General features: G+C 38.1%; 1 protein-coding gene and 1 long non-coding RNA gene across 4 annotated transcripts; both read right to left on the reverse strand.

Moving 5' to 3' along the window:
• Window positions 1-1,115: 1,115 nt before the first annotated feature.
• Window positions 1,116-6,322, reverse strand: LOC119078376. Its single transcript, XM_037185878.1, has 4 exons — window positions 5,120-6,322; window positions 3,614-5,036; window positions 2,290-2,870; window positions 1,116-2,243 (listed from the first exon to the last, which is right to left on the reverse strand). The coding sequence occupies exons 1-4, from the start codon at window positions 6,320-6,322 to the stop codon at window positions 1,116-1,118; spliced, it is 4,335 nt and encodes a 1,444-aa protein (XP_037041773.1).
• A 2,043-nt stretch (window positions 6,323-8,365) lies between these two features.
• Window positions 8,366-15,606, reverse strand: LOC119078372. 3 transcript variants are annotated; one of them, XR_005088007.1, is made up of 5 exons: window positions 15,593-15,606; window positions 11,291-11,292; window positions 8,796-8,945; window positions 8,661-8,727; window positions 8,366-8,597 (listed from the first exon to the last, which is right to left on the reverse strand). It is a non-coding gene; the product is annotated as an uncharacterized LOC119078372 (long non-coding RNA). The 3 variants fall into 3 exon arrangements; XR_005088005.1 differs by having other exon boundaries at window positions 8,366-8,727; XR_005088006.1 differs by lacking the exons at window positions 11,291-11,292; window positions 15,593-15,606 and adding an exon at window positions 12,063-12,075 and having other exon boundaries at window positions 8,366-8,727.
• Between the last annotated feature and the right edge of the window lie 216 nt (window positions 15,607-15,822).

The raw sequence follows: 15,822 nt of genomic DNA on the forward strand, positions 1-15,822 counted from the left end.
TCATAGCTCAATCGGGATTAAACTCAAAAAGTGAATACGGAATGAGTTTGAAGATGATCGGTGAACATGAGCACGACACGAAAGTACTTTTCTTTAGAACGCAGGTCTCTGGTCGCAGACCACCTATACCTCCTGAAGAACTCAACGGAAAACTCCTAATAGCTTTCAACACTTCCCCGACTGTAGTAACCGGCAAAGCACTATCTAATTTGACATCATCAAAAACCCCACCATTGTCCCCTGGATGTTTGCCCTTCAACTTCGTCACGGTCTCTGCAGTCTGAGGCGCTACTGACTCGTCTGAACAAAGAACCCTTACGGCACCTTTCACATCACCCTCACTAACCTTCCTAGAAGCAAACTTCACCGACACACTGTCCCTATCAACAGTAAAAGGAACGCCAGCACATTTCAGAACATCAGACAATGCGCCGCAGATATCCTTACAATTCCTAAAAACCCCCAAATTTGACCTTATCACGTTAACACAATCTTTTCCCTTCAACTTATTGCTCAAAACCACATAAGGAAACGCAAGCAGCCTCATCCACGACTCTAAATCGTTCTTCTTAACTAAACTCTCAATCTTCCTAGCAAGTTCCTGACCAACCGCAATCCTAACAGACTTCTGAATAATCCGAGTCAAAGGAACTGATATCCTACAACTGTTAAGAAGCAATCCAAACGCATTCAAAACATCTGACGCATCTTTCTGTTCTGACATGCCACAAGCATCACCACCGACAACTGTTCTTAGCCAAGAAACCACAAACATCATAGGTAACCCTCTCAGAAATAACAACATCTTCAGGAGAGACCCCTCGAGCGGAACCTACTAACTTACCCTTACACTTCCTGCCTAACCTCTCACGAACTGAACGATCTTCATCAACTACACTATTCAGAGAGCAGAAAACCTTCTGGCATTGGATCGTCGAACAATACCAATACCCGTAGACCAATCAGCTCCATCAATCATCGAGCTTCCTTCATCACCATTAACAAAGCTACATTTACGGTGATACCATTTTAAGCATCCAGTGCAAAAAATCCAGTTCTCAATGTTGGCGTCATCATCCTTATTCAAACATAAACAAATGCAATCTGACAAGCCGCTAGAAGTATGGCCCATACTTCCGCAAAATTCCAATGATTTGCACCAAGTCGACATGAACCTTCTTGGGCGTACCCCTACGTCCAATAAAGTTGCGAATGCACATAATGCAGGAACTTGTGTCCATAGAATGAGCAACTTCCAGATGAATAGCACGAGTTGTCAAGCAGGTAAAAAGAGCACCCCAACGTTTCGGGTTACTGCGATTAACAACAACTTTTATCGGTCCAAAATAATCGATTCCGACATATGTGAATGGTCGAGTGAAAACTGCAAATCGTTCGCGTGGAATTGATCCCATTTCCGGAACACGAGGAACTGATGCATCATTCTTGCACTTTTGGTAATTGTGACGTATAACTTTCAAAAGAACTCGTAACTTTGGAATCCAAAATTTTTGCCTTATTTCGTTAAGCACCGTCTGATGATGCAAATGAAGATACTTGCGGTGATACCAATCGACAACCAAATGCGTTACATAATGATCTTTAATCAAAATTATCGGTCGCCGAACCGATTCAGAAATCGTATGCGCTTTGTCTAGCCGACCCATGACACGAAGAACACCAGAATCGTCCAAATACGGTGAGCACATACGAATTGGACTCGTTTTGTCAAGCTGTTTGTATTTATCCATGGAGACGGTTTGATTAGAACGAATTATAGAGATTTCCTCTCGAAAACAGTCGTATTGAACTTGAGCAAACAAACGACATTCTGCTGACAGCAATTCATCACTTGACAGTACACCAAGACGGCGTTCTGATTGTTTCGTCTTGACATTTGAAACAAACCGCAAAACATATGCCATAGTCCGGACCAACCGTTGCCAATTAGAAAATCGTTCGTATTCAATGAACTTGTTTACTGGAACTTCCACATGTGTCAACAAATAATACGGCCGAACTTCTTCATTTGTCGTGAAATCAGGTTCGTCCAATTCAAACGAAAAATTGGAATTCGAATGTCGCAAAAATTCGGGACCACGAAACCAGCGGGATGTGGAACGTAACTCTGGCAAATACTTAGTTTTAGTCGCATCGTCAGCAACATTAAATTCGGAAGGAATCCAGCGCCATTGAGCATTAATTTTCGTCTCCAAAATCTCTCCAATACGGAATGCAACAAACTGCGAATAACCAACGTCGTGGTTCCGTTGACAACAAATATAAAACAGTTTTCGAATCGCACCATATCGTTGTCTGTTCAACCTCCAAATACGAATGGCTGTGTAAAATGCTCTCGGCAAATCGTTTACCAAGAATTCCACCTTGTAATTCCAAACGCGGAACAGAAATTGGCTTAATCGGAGCGACTCGTGACTTTGCACCAATCAGGCAACTGTCAACTCCATTGGCATCTTCAACTCGAAAATATGCAACTGATGCATATGCCTCCAGGCTTGCGTCAACAAAAACATGTAATTGAATCGAAGTCGGTTTGTTAGGTGACATACGTGGTGAGTACAAACGAGAAATGTGTAGAGATTCCACTTGCTTCAAATATTCGAGCCAACGTAACCACTTTATTGCTAATGCTTCAGGAATCTGTTCGTCCCATGTGATGTTTGTAATCCAAATCTCTTGCAAAATCACTTTGGCATGTATCAGCAAATGTGTCAGAAAACCCAACGGATCAAAAACTGACATTAAAGTTCGAAGCACATCTAGTTTCGTTGGACGATATCCATCTGTCAAGTCTTGCACTTTCAGGAACCGAAGTGAATACGTGAATGTGTCTGTATTCGTATTCCAATCTTCTTCTTCTTCTTTTTCAGCCTGTTTCTATCCACTGCTGGATGTAGGCCTCTCCAACTTCTTTCCATTTCGTACGATCCATTGCCATTTGCTGCCAGTTTGTACCTGCAATATTCTTAATTCCGTTTGTCCATCTCTCTGGTGGTCTACCTATAGCTCGTCTTTTATATGGTCGCCAGTTCATGATCTTTTTGGTCCAACGTTCGTCTGTCCTTCTTGCAATATGTCCCGCCCAGCTCCATTTCAGAGATGCTATTCTTTCCATGACATCAACGACCCTGGTTTGTTGTCGAATCCATTGATTCGTCATTCTGTCTCTGAGTGTTATTCCAAGCATACTCCGTTCCATGGCTCTTTGTGTCACTCTCAATTTATCTTCGGATGCTTTTGTTAAAGTTAACGTTTCCGCTCCATAAGTGAGCACTGGAAGGACACAAGTGTCGAAAACTTTGCGTTTCAGACTATTATTCATTTTGCTTTTGAAAATTAGTCTGAGTTTTCCGAACGCTGCCCATGCGAGACCAATCCTACGTCTTATTTCTGCAGTTTGGTTGTCCAGACTCGTTCAATGACAGTGTCACCAATTTTGATTTCTCTATCGTCCCCGATGTTGGTCATGACTTTTGTTTTCGATAAGTTCATCTTGAGGCCAACTTTGCTTGCCTCTTCACTTAACTGTTGTAGCATAAGCTGAGCCTGACCTAGATTCGCTGCTATCGGTACAATGTCATAATATTCCAATACATTCCCAAAATTCTTTCAACATTGATGTCCAGCTTGTCAACCAAAATTTTGTCATTGAATTCAGGACTTCCATTAATCACCTCCAATACTTCACGATCATTTGATATCAAATTGCGTAAATCAAAATTTGCATGTCGGTGAATAAATTGTACGTCTTTGATCAGCTGAACCGCAGAATCTACGTCGTGAGCTCGTTCAATCATGTCGTCCACGTAATGATTTTTCACTATAGCCTCGACAGCCTTTGGATATTGTTGTTGAAACGACTCAGCATTTTTGTTCTTCACGTATTGCGCAATAGCCGGCGAGCATGTTAAACCAAACGGTAAAACTTTCACAACAAACACATCGGGTTTCTTCGATACGTCGCCATCTCTCCACAAAAATCGCTGTGCGTCTTGATCCTTTGAATTCACAAAGACGCGATGAAACATTTCAATAATGTCCGTACTTAGACCAATCCTTGCTTCACGAAAACGACGCAGAATGTCCGGAAGGGGAACCAATTGATCAGGTCCAGGTAACAATTGCGAATTTAGCGACACCCCATTGACTTTTGCAGCACCGTCCCATACCAAACGTAACTTTTCGGGTTTCTTGGGATTAAAGACAGGAAAAACTGGCAAACACCAAGTGCGTGGGCCTTGCAACTGTTGCTCTTCGAACGATAGCTTCCGGATATATCCTTTGTCGAGAAAATCTTTGAAGTAGTTGATTATACGGTCCGACAAAATTGGATTTTTCTTCATCTTCGATTCGACACACTCCAATCGACGAAGAGCCATATCGTAACTCTTTGGCAATGTGATATCGTTTGCCCTCCACAATAAAGCTGTCTCGTAGTGCTGATCGATCTTCACAGTTGATGCATCCATAATGCTTCGGGCTCTCATAATTGTTTTTGATTCAACGACGGAATCTGTGACTTGCACACCAAATGCCTCCAATGAAAAAAAATCCTTTACCAACTGATGAAGACCGTGATACGATCGCTGGCAATCGCACATATTCAGGCTGAATTTGTTTGAATTCAAAATTCTTCTATCATTCGGTCCTTGAACGACCCATCCAAGCCGTGTTTTACAAGCAATCGGTTGTTCCCAGGTGCCCTCGATTGTCTTCAATGACACCATCAATTTTGAATATCGCAGACCTATGATCATTTGCGGAGTCGCATTATTGTATGGAGTGATCGGAATGCCATCGAAATATGGATATTTTGCAAGCCAATCTTTGGGTATTGATTGTGTTGGCAACTTTAGATTCTTGACAGTGCGCACATCGTCGAGTAGAAACTTTTCAGCGCCGTCATGTACACCACTGATTTGTAACGAAATTCGACTAGAATCTGTTTCCAATTGCGTTTCACCAAACGACCATTTTACACATAAACTTTCTTGGGTGCCTTGCAGACCAAGTTTCTGAGCAATAGGAAATTCCAAAGTTGTTAAATTGGATCCATCATCAAAATATGCGTCCACTTGTCGTTGAAATACAACTTAACCGGAACAATCCGAAATATTTCTGGATAAGTCAAAGTTGAGGCAATTCCATTCATCGAATTGCAGACTTTCTTTTGAACCACTTCACTTGTAGCAGCCGCTAATTCCACCTTCTCCTTTGCTTTGGAATCATTGTGCAGTAAAACGTGATGAAAAAAATCACAGCCAGCAACACCACACGTAACTTTTTGATTGCAATTAAAGTATCGATGATTGCCTAAGCAACAACCGCAAATATTGTTGCTTTTTATCAGTCTCCATCTTTCTTGTCGAGTCATCTTCTTGAACTTTTCACAAAAAGCCAATTTTTTGCAGACATTTCGATTGCACGCAGGACACTTCTTTTGGTTTTTTGTCACTGCACCAGAATTTGATGAAACTTGCATCACGGGCTGGAGCGAATTTGTTGAATTGATGTAATTCGCTGTCTTGTTATCATCCTTTCGTATTTTCTTATCAGCTTGTGAATCAGGAACTGTTATAACGACGTCACTGGCAACCGTAGCCAACGCGTACAACCAATCCGCCAGTGTTGACAAATTGACATCAACAACGGTTTGTTTATAAAATGCCCAATTGAGCTTAACTTGCGTAGGCAGTTTTTCGACTAGATCCTTCAACATTGACGGGTTTCGCAGATGTTCGACAGAATTAAATGCTTTTATTGTCGAACATAAATTCTGAACAGAAATCGCAAATTTGACTAGCGATTTCAAATCATCAGATTTCGGTGGAGTCGATTTGTTGATTTCATCCAATAGCGTTTGAATTATCAATTCAGGTCGACCAAACATAAGTCGTAATGTTTCCATAAGCCCAGGAACTGATTCTGGATGTAGCAATAATCCTTGAACAGCGTTTAATGCGTCACCTTTCAAACATTCTAAAAGGCGTGACAAATTTTCGGCATTGGTGAGCCCGCATGAAATTGTAGCATTCACAAATGCACTCTCGAACATTTGCCACTTCGTTGGCTCGCCAGAATATGCAGGATAACTTTTGTTCATTGTATGACGAGACGCTATCTGACTTCGTGTCAAATTGACCGATGATTTGCATAGTTTCTTATAATCGACCATACGACCACAAGGATTTTGTATTGGCGGTTGAATGATGACCTGGTTATTCTCTGGTAACTGATTTTCAGGAGAATTATGGACACCTGATTGATCAATTGCTGGCTCATTCACTTGCGTTTGATTCATAGGTGTTTGACTTGTTGTTTGTGGACCAAAATAAAATGGCCGCATCAACTTATTTGACATTTGCTCAGTCGTTTGCGGACGTTTAGTTGGTAATCCAAACTAATCATAGTCCATCTTCGGTGGAGCGTTCGTAAATGTTGATGAATAAAATTCACTAAACTTAGGCTTCTTCGTTTCTTGACCCATTTGAAATTCTGTTGTTTGTGGATCGAAATTTGACTTTGCATTGTAGTTAGTGAACGCCTTATTTTGTCCCAATGTTGTCTCAGGAAACTGAAGTCGTGCTGGTTGAATAATCCGCCCTTTCGTCGGTCTCAACTCTTTCACATAAGTAGAGTTAAACTTGTCGCCGGCCTTTGACTGCAATGGCTGCTTCAGAACCTCTGTCTTTTCGAATCGAACGTTGTCATTTATCGGACGATACGAATTCACCGGACTATCCTCATATATACGGAAGGTGACGAGTAATTTCGCGCCGCGCGAAATTCCTACTCTCAAATAGGAATTTCGCGCCTCGCGAATTTCCTAGTCTAAAATAGGAATTTCGCGCCCATAGATTTTTTATGTGAACTTGATGTGTTGAGAAATTGTCTCTACATTCTGTGTATAGAAGAGAAGAAAACTATGGAATAATACTCCACTTTAAGCTTTTCAATTTGGGCACTGTTGAATTTATATTATTCATTTCGAATAAATTTTTGCAAATTATATTTGACTGAACTTCGAGGTGATATGGATTCAATGTGTGAAAAGCAAAAAATATTTCTTCAAGGACGCTTTGATCGAATGAAATTTCAATGAATGTATGAACAGTTAAATTTAAAGTAAAAGTTCTAAGGTTAAACTTAATTGATGCCACAATTTCCACAATACTAAGCAGCAGCATTTAAGACGTGAAATTGTGATGCTTAGTCACTGCAGCAAAAGTGGAAAAGACAGCTTGAACAATTGAAAGATCAGCAAAAAATTATTGAAGTAAATTTCATCAAAATATAATTTCATTATTTGCTGCAGTATGCCATGTCATTCGATTAAAACTCTCGCGCATTCTCAGCTAAACTTCATACAATAACAAAATGCACCCGTTCCAACAACAAAGGGCTAGGGCCCGAAAAATTCTTCTAGAAAACGTAGATGTGATTGCATTTCCCCGTGTGCCAGATTTCATAGTCGATGCTTTTTTTGGAGATTGCACATATCCCAAACGGCTGATTGTTTGTTCCTTTTCTTATTTGAATAGAAAATAGAAGGATGACGCTTTCGAAACCCTCAAAATTTTCCTTAAGAATATTTTGAGTGAATAGAAAATGTTTTGATTTTTTTTAAGCTCATAAATCTTTTAATTTTTCAACAACAACAATACATTAAATACACAAGAAACACTTTACACTCGTAGGTCATAAGAAACGTTAAAAATTATAGTTGCTCTACCTTAAATTTTTAACTTTTTCGTTGTTTAACTGTTATCCAACGGTTAATTGACCTAGGTTAAACTATAACCGGACAACAACGGTTGCAAAACCGTTGTGACAACGTTGCTACAACGTTATTCTAACGAATAAGTTTTTTTTTCTGAAATGCTACTTGGGGTGAACCGATCCTTCAAGCACTGAATATTTTTTCCGAATATATTCTCGATCCCGCTTTTCACACAACTGCCGTTCTTCTTCTATTCGCTGTATAGCCAGGTCTTTTTCTTTAGTTGATGAAATTGATGTTATCGTAGAAAAACTTCTTGATTTCCGCCAATGAATATTCGGCGATTGATTTTCCTTATCCGCTGACGGTAAAACATTTGTCGTTTTTGTTGTCATTTTTGTTGTTGTCGGAAAAGCGTAAAAACACCGATCACATTTCCATTCACGAAACGCAACAGAGTCATCAACACCAACACACCCATAATGAAACCATCTGTCACAAGCGTCGCATTGCACCATTTCATCTGTGTCCAATGCATCACAACACTGGCAGCTTGAGTATTTGTAAACGGTCCTCTCGTTCGACGCCATATTGCTTACGTCATCAAATAAAAAATTTGAAGAATGTCCGTGTTACGGCGATTGGTCCGACGATTGAAAGCAAAGAACTCAATTTGTTTGTCAGAGTTTTATTTTACAGGAAAATAGTTAGCTTCAAATTCTGTAAATTAAATTTAAGATCCGGTCAAAAGAGAAAATCATTATTTTACATCAAACTTCTTACTTTTAGTACTTTCAGACCAAACCAAAATAATCAGTAAAACGTGTTTCATCTGTGCGACTCAATCATTCGAATCCTTTGAATTAAGAAAAGAAATTGTAAACATCCACGACTAACTCAAAGAACAGTAAAATCTTACTTATTCGTACTGGACGAATTAGCAAATTCCAAATTCGAAAACCGAGCTTGAACACCTGACTTGATGTCTAAACAATGAAAAGAAACCTCGATTGAAATTACTTGAGAAAAAACATCCGTAATCATCGCAACTTACATAGGCAATCGTTGCCAATTAATGAAAACAACGCACGAAACACTTTACTGATTGTTTAACACAGAATAAATTTTGAATTAATAAAAACGTAAAAATGGATTGCAAACTTTAGATTAATTGAAAGCGCACAAGCGCATCTATCAAGAGCAACTGAGTAGGCTCAGTATCAGCGTTGTCGAACGTTTCGGACACTACGGACGAACTAGGGTCACGTGCGCAATAGATGTACGTGTTCGTATGGGGCTCAGTCGCAGCAAACGCTCCGACTGTTCTGACGGCTCGTTTTATCGATAATACGTTGAATTTCTGGTCTTCTCTTATTCCAGTTGTTCGGAATTATTTGTTTGCGTTTCAATGACAAAAAACCGGAATTATTTAGAAATATTTAGGCGGAGCAAAATTTTTCATGTCTTTTCAATTGCAAAGCCAACTCAACTCAAAACGTAAACAATAACCAAATGTTGTGGCACACATCGTGCTTAATTTGACGAGTGCTGCTAGTTTTTTCATCGTATTTTCCTAGGTTCTGAAAGAACAGGTTAAGACACTTACGAAGGCGGGTGTAACACAAAACTCGACAATTTAGACATGTTTTATTAAACACACTCATTACAGATTGAATGAAAAGAAAACTTGAAGAAATACCAATTTTGCTAACATGTGCCTAAATGAAAATTTTGCGCAATAGTTGTGAAAATTGAAACCCGAGGCGAGCCGAAGACACAAGTTTGCAAAAAGTTTTTATGTACTTACAGCAGTATTTACATCAATAAATAATTTTAATCAAGTTGACATTTCAAACAATCTGTAATGAGTGTATTTAACAAAAACTGTCTAAATTGTCAAGATTTGTGTTTCACCGCCTTCGTGATCAACTCAGAATTGTCTTAACTTGTTCTTTCAGAACCTGGGTAATTTCAATTTATTTTCCGTATCATTCGATATTTTTAGACCCGTACGAAGTACTGGGGTCTTATAGGTTTACGCATACGTTTGTAACACGTCGAATTGGACTCCCTAAGTAAGGGGAAACATATTGTGGTTGTCCAGAGATGCCAAATTAGCAAAAAAAACATAGCTAACGCCGACCCGTACGAAACACCTATTCGTATCAAAAGCCTTTACTGTGAAACTCTTCATTTCTTTTAGTTCATTCTCTACTGAAAAGCTATTCGCCCTTTAAAATTACTTATCATATACAAACAAATTGCCAGAGGCAATTTAGACAGCCCCGTACGAAGTGAACTTTCATAAATTCCTATTTAGCTGTTTATATACCGCTATATAAAGAAGAGAAGAAGATACCGCTATATTTACCTATATTTTCCTATAAATAAACATTTCACAGATGAATATGCTATTATATAGCTCAATATAGGTGAATATAGATATATATAGATGTCCATATATGGAATCCCTGAAACCCCACACACATAACAAATTATTTCCATGTTAACAGAAACTCTCTAAGTACCATTTTTCCCAAGATATATCACTTTTAATAAAATCCAATATGGCCACCGGCAGCCATTTTGTTAGGAGACCGGAAATTTTACCGACGCTTTACATTCGGTAATACCTTTCAAACAAAAAAAATTCATGAAATTCGGTCAAAATTTACTCGAGATATTGACAAAATACTCCACGTTCACTGTACGGCCGAGTAGCCAGATAAGAGCTCACTCCAAGAGACCTAGCTCACGCTCCGGTGAACATAATTTCATAAACTTTTTATGATTGGTACGGTCAATACCTATCTAATAAAGCGAAAACAGACGAAATATGTTCAAATTTGGCTGACCTACAAGCAAAAACTGCTTGCCGCCCTGTGCCTGGTTCACACCAAGGGCTCTAACTCACGAGTCGGTCATCCGATTTCCATAAACTTTTTTTTTGTCGATCTTTGTCGAGAAATTTTACTAAATCATTTTTGTCCGGCAATTTCTTCGTATATGACAAAAAGGAAAAGAATGGATAATGTAAGTGATTTTAAAGGGCGAATAGGTGTTTCGTACGGTCCAATAGGTCTCAATAGTGCAAGACAATATTTTCTAAAAATTAGCTCCCTGACATGGTCTTTATGCAGTTTAGATTTAGATTTTAGATTTTTTTTTTCTTAATTTCGGCCCTTCCCTCGAAATTAGTACATTTATAATTGCCATTGTAATCGTAAAATTTTCATTTTATTTTTCAGTGAATTTATTGATTTTCGAAGTTTTGGGAGGCCTAGATTATTCAAATTAGTTATTAAACAGATACATTCTGTCCTCAGCAAAAACCGGAGCAAAAAACAAAATGCCGTTGGTGATATGCACTGACTGTGAATTAGGGGTGCCCTCAAATAACATTAAGCGTCACCGAGAGAGCCACGTCAAGAAATTGGGTGACAAAAGAAAATAGGTGTGGCTTTGAGGGGTGCAGCTCTTCGACAGGGCGAAACTCCGTGTTGGCGAAACATGCTCTGGTTCATGACAAAGCGCATCAAATGGAAAAACTTCTTCGGAGAAAGGAAAAGAAAATTCAAACGAAGCATGCCAGATTCGAAGGAAATCCCACATTACGGACACCGCGAGCAGACACACTACAAATAGGGACAGCGACCACACAATCGACGCAAACTGATCCCGATGGATCGAACGTGGCACCGCGGGCAGACACACTACAAATAGAGACAGCGACCACACAATTGACGCAAACTGATCCCGACGGATCAAACGTGGAAATAAGTGTTGTTTCCGAAAAAGTTCATTTGTTTAAAGAAATTTTGAACGTGAATTATGGCCTGATGGGTGACGTTGAGGAAGCCAAAATATTCGAGGCGATGGTCGAACCGCTAAAGGGCATATTTCGTTCGATAAAAACACTGCTAGAGGACCACTCGACTGACCGGAATGAATTAATGAGAGTTCATCGAGACTTCCAAGAAATGGTATGGGAAATGACTAGTAAGTAACTTAGTGACATACATAATGCTCGAATCGTGGTTGAAATATATTTTTGATTGTTTCAGCAAAGTTCAATAAGTTGACTAGAGAAGACGAAGTGAAAATCGTTGCTGGTGGAACAATCATCTGATAAATCAAATAACGATTGCACACAAATTTATGATAAATTTTTTACCTTATTGTTATCCGACGACATTATCACGGCGTGGTTGAACGATGGCTAATTAAAAATGTAATGTAACTCAAATTTTATTGTAGATAAATGTTAGTCGCTGTCCACTGATCATAAATCAGGGCAAGTGGTCGGAAAGTGGACGGCAACTTTTTGAAATATTTTTGAAAACCCGTTTTTTAACGGGTAAAGCGTCTCTCCTGCACAACAGTGTCATAGTTCAGGTCGTATCATACAGTTTAAATTAAAGGCTGTTCAATTACCTTTCGAACGACACCACACTTTCTATATTTGTGTTTATAAGTGTTATGTTAGAAGAATATTTTCATAAGAGTATGTACTTTAGTGCATTTATTCAATGTTGAGAGCTAAGATGGATATATTTCGTGACTCTTTGATGTTAATTTGGTATTCTAGGATCTATTCCCTAACCCTAACCCTAATACGTCTACAACCCTCTAATGCGTCTGTTACCAAAATGCAAGTCAAGTTGGACATGATCACATTTACTGAAAGTGTTCATTTTTAAAATTGTGCATAGCGCAATTACGAAAGCCCGTACGAAGTACCTCTCAAATAAAACCAACAATTTACGACATTATTTTAGAAACCCAAAATTTTTTGCCAACTTTCCATTGGGTATTCAATTACCTCTCAAATAAAACAAAAATTAGCAAAATCGGATGAGATTTGCTCGATTTATGTGCAAAAAACACTTAGGGCCGAGTAGCGGCCTAAGTCCAAGGGCCCAAATTTGAAACTTTTTTCGACACGTTCTTTTCGGTATTCAATTACCTTCCATAAAAAAGTAAATCTAGCAAAATCGGAAAAAATAGGCAATAATGTCAAGTACGCAATAAGGTTACGGAAGCACTTTGATAACGGACGAATAAGGGTTACGGGCTTATTAGGGCTACGGTCGTATAATGATTTCGGGCAAAATAGGTTTATGGGTAGTACGGGGCTCAGTCGCAGCAAACGCTCCGACTGTTCTGATGCCTTGTTTTTATTGCGGATTCGTTATCTATGAACATAGACAAATGCTTTGCCCTTACTGTCTGCTTCCAATTCAACATGTTACAAACGGCATATTAATCTTATAAGCCCCCAGTACTTCGTACGGCTACTTGGGCTACTTAGATGTTTTTTTTTTTTCAACGGTTTTAAAGCAATTTACGCGTTTGGTGCGACGTCGGCTTATGACAGATTGGATTCGTTGCAGGAACAGTTATTTTCCTAACGCATGCATATATATTTTTAGTTTGCGTTTTTGAGCAGCGATTAGAAATTAAAGGAAGTTTAGTCGGTAGTGCTCATTCATTAGTATTTATTACCAAATATTTCGACTACGTTTCATAGTCATTATCAATGGCAATCGCCTGGAATCAACAAAAAACATTTTGGTTACAAAAGTTATCCCAAACTTAACTAAACTAATTCATCATACCCTACGGGTTTCTCACAATTACATTGTTATCGTCATTAATCGTACTAATTCATCAATCCTCTCCATCCTCTCACACATGTGTCCAATTTTTCAATCTATAACAATAATGGCGCAAAGTTAGAAATGTTTACATCGTCATCAGTTACTTTCAGTAAAAATATTTTATCGTTAATCTAGGTGACGAATACTTACTAGTTTAATTAATTCAAAAAATCGTTAAGGACACACAACTGGATTTATCTGATTTAAAAATAGTACGCAGAATCGAGCATAATTAAATCAAAATTACATTAAAACGGCTCTCGTTAATATAAAATCACAAATACGTTAATCATTAGACGACAGATTGGTCACTGGTTATCGGTACTCGTAGTACTTGATTGTAGATGTTCGACAGATATTTACATTCAACTTGTTTATTGATGGTGTTAGGGGTGGTCTTAATGTAGATCATCTCCATCACATCTCTATTGTTGTTTACTTTCTCTGTGTATAATTTCTACTTCATCCCAGTTGACTACATGTTCGGTGTTGATAACATGATCACATAACGCACTGTGTTTGTTGTCTTTTATCCGAATGTGATATTGGTGATTCGAAATTCTTTTTTCTAGATATTGAATGGTTTGTCAAATGTACACGAGTCCGCATGAACATTTAATTTTGTAAATCAATCCTGACTGTTGTGACTTCGGTACTGGGTCTTTTATTTTTGAGAATAAAAGTTTCTTCAAAATGCATATATAGTTATTTAAATTACGAGGGTCAAAAAACGGTTTTTAAAAATTCGAGGTGGATGTGTGAGCTGCGAGGGTAACGAGAATGTGTGTTTTTGAATCGACGTAATGAAAGGCAAATGAATGAGAGGTTTCCAGCTCGAGCCGGAGTTTTTTTTTTTAGGTGAACTTGAATAGTTGTGATATCGATGTTAGTAGGTTTACGATTTGAGGTTATGAATTATGATTGAATTATGATATCTTTGGCATTTCAGTGTTCTTAACTATTTTACTGGAAGAAAATGATATATAATCTTGTGAATTATGAATGAAATTACCAAATTAGTTAAATTATCAAAATAAATTCGTAAAAATTCTAAAATCGAATTGATCAAATTTCCCATTTCAATCGATATTGCCCATAGTAATTAATATTATTTTAAAATATTGGAGACAGACAAGAACACAAAAATGGCAAAGATGGCACCTACCGATTCAATGCGAGAGAGTGAGAGAGATAGAGAGTATTTTTTGTTTAATTTCGCTAGTGAAACCATTTGACAACTCATTTGACACTTTTTGAGTGAAGAACCCGTTATTTGACACTGATCTCTTTCAAATAACCTACATATAAAGTTGATTTGAGTGAAGAAGGTAGAACGAAAAAAAAATGCTATACGTGTCCTAAAAACAGGCTGCTTCAAAACAATGTCAAAATGATTATTAAAGTGTAGTCTGGCAAATAATTTTCAAACAGTAGAGCAAACGCAGTGTAAATTTTACACTGGAAACTGGTTTAGGAGATTGTTCGTCTCGGGGTTTGACAGCTGTCAAAGTGACCGTAACTTTCATTGTTTTATTTCGATAAGAGACTCCCCGGTAGCCTTTGTTCATGTTTTTAAGTTTGGCTGGTTGAATTATAAAAACAAGGTTCGAACTTTGCGATACCCGCCCATTTTATGGGCCTATTCCTAAGCAATATTTGCTTTTTACTAATATCCAAGGCCCCTCTCAATAAAACAAAATTACAAATAATAATCAAAAATCAACTCTTGAACTAAGTGTGTATGTTTTCGTGACAGATATCAAGGTAACTTGTATTTTCGATGCATTTTCAAAACATTAAATTCAGCAAATGTCAGTGGATACATGAAGGAAGGAAGATTGTCATGCTATAAAAAAGAAGAGATGATATTTTTGTCAATAATGTGTGTGAATGAAATGTTTTATTGAATTTTGCTTTATAATGACTCTAGGTACATCATATCTATGCCATTGTCTGAAACATTATGCTTTTGTAATTCGATAGACTTTTTTTTATAAAGTAAGCCGCCCCACTAGCGTAGAGCACGCACGGGGGCCTCCGTTTGGGCCCATTATACTGGCTTTGGGGTTGGGTTAGACATTCGCTGTTGTATGGGACTATCCCAAACTAACGGTGTAGCTCGGAATGTCCTCCGATTGCAAAGATCTATTTTCTCAGGCTCTGCCTGAGTATGTTTTTGTCAACACATTACTTCATAATATTAAAAGTTGGGGTTGGTTACTAAAACACCTTTAATTTGGTCTTACAAAGTTTTTTATTAGCATAGGATGCATTTCGGCTTTATGCCATCATCAGCTTCTACGTAACTAAATACATTTCATCTGTTGTGCTGAATTTATACTATTCCTTATTTACTATTATTGATTTATAAAACATAAATAAAACTTGTCGAGTGTACTGGACTACATACATTCAAGTGAG

This window comes from Bradysia coprophila, unplaced genomic scaffold, assembly GCF_014529535.1.
Source record: "Bradysia coprophila strain Holo2 unplaced genomic scaffold, BU_Bcop_v1 contig_250, whole genome shotgun sequence".
NCBI classification, from domain to species: domain Eukaryota; kingdom Metazoa; phylum Arthropoda; class Insecta; order Diptera; family Sciaridae; genus Bradysia; species Bradysia coprophila.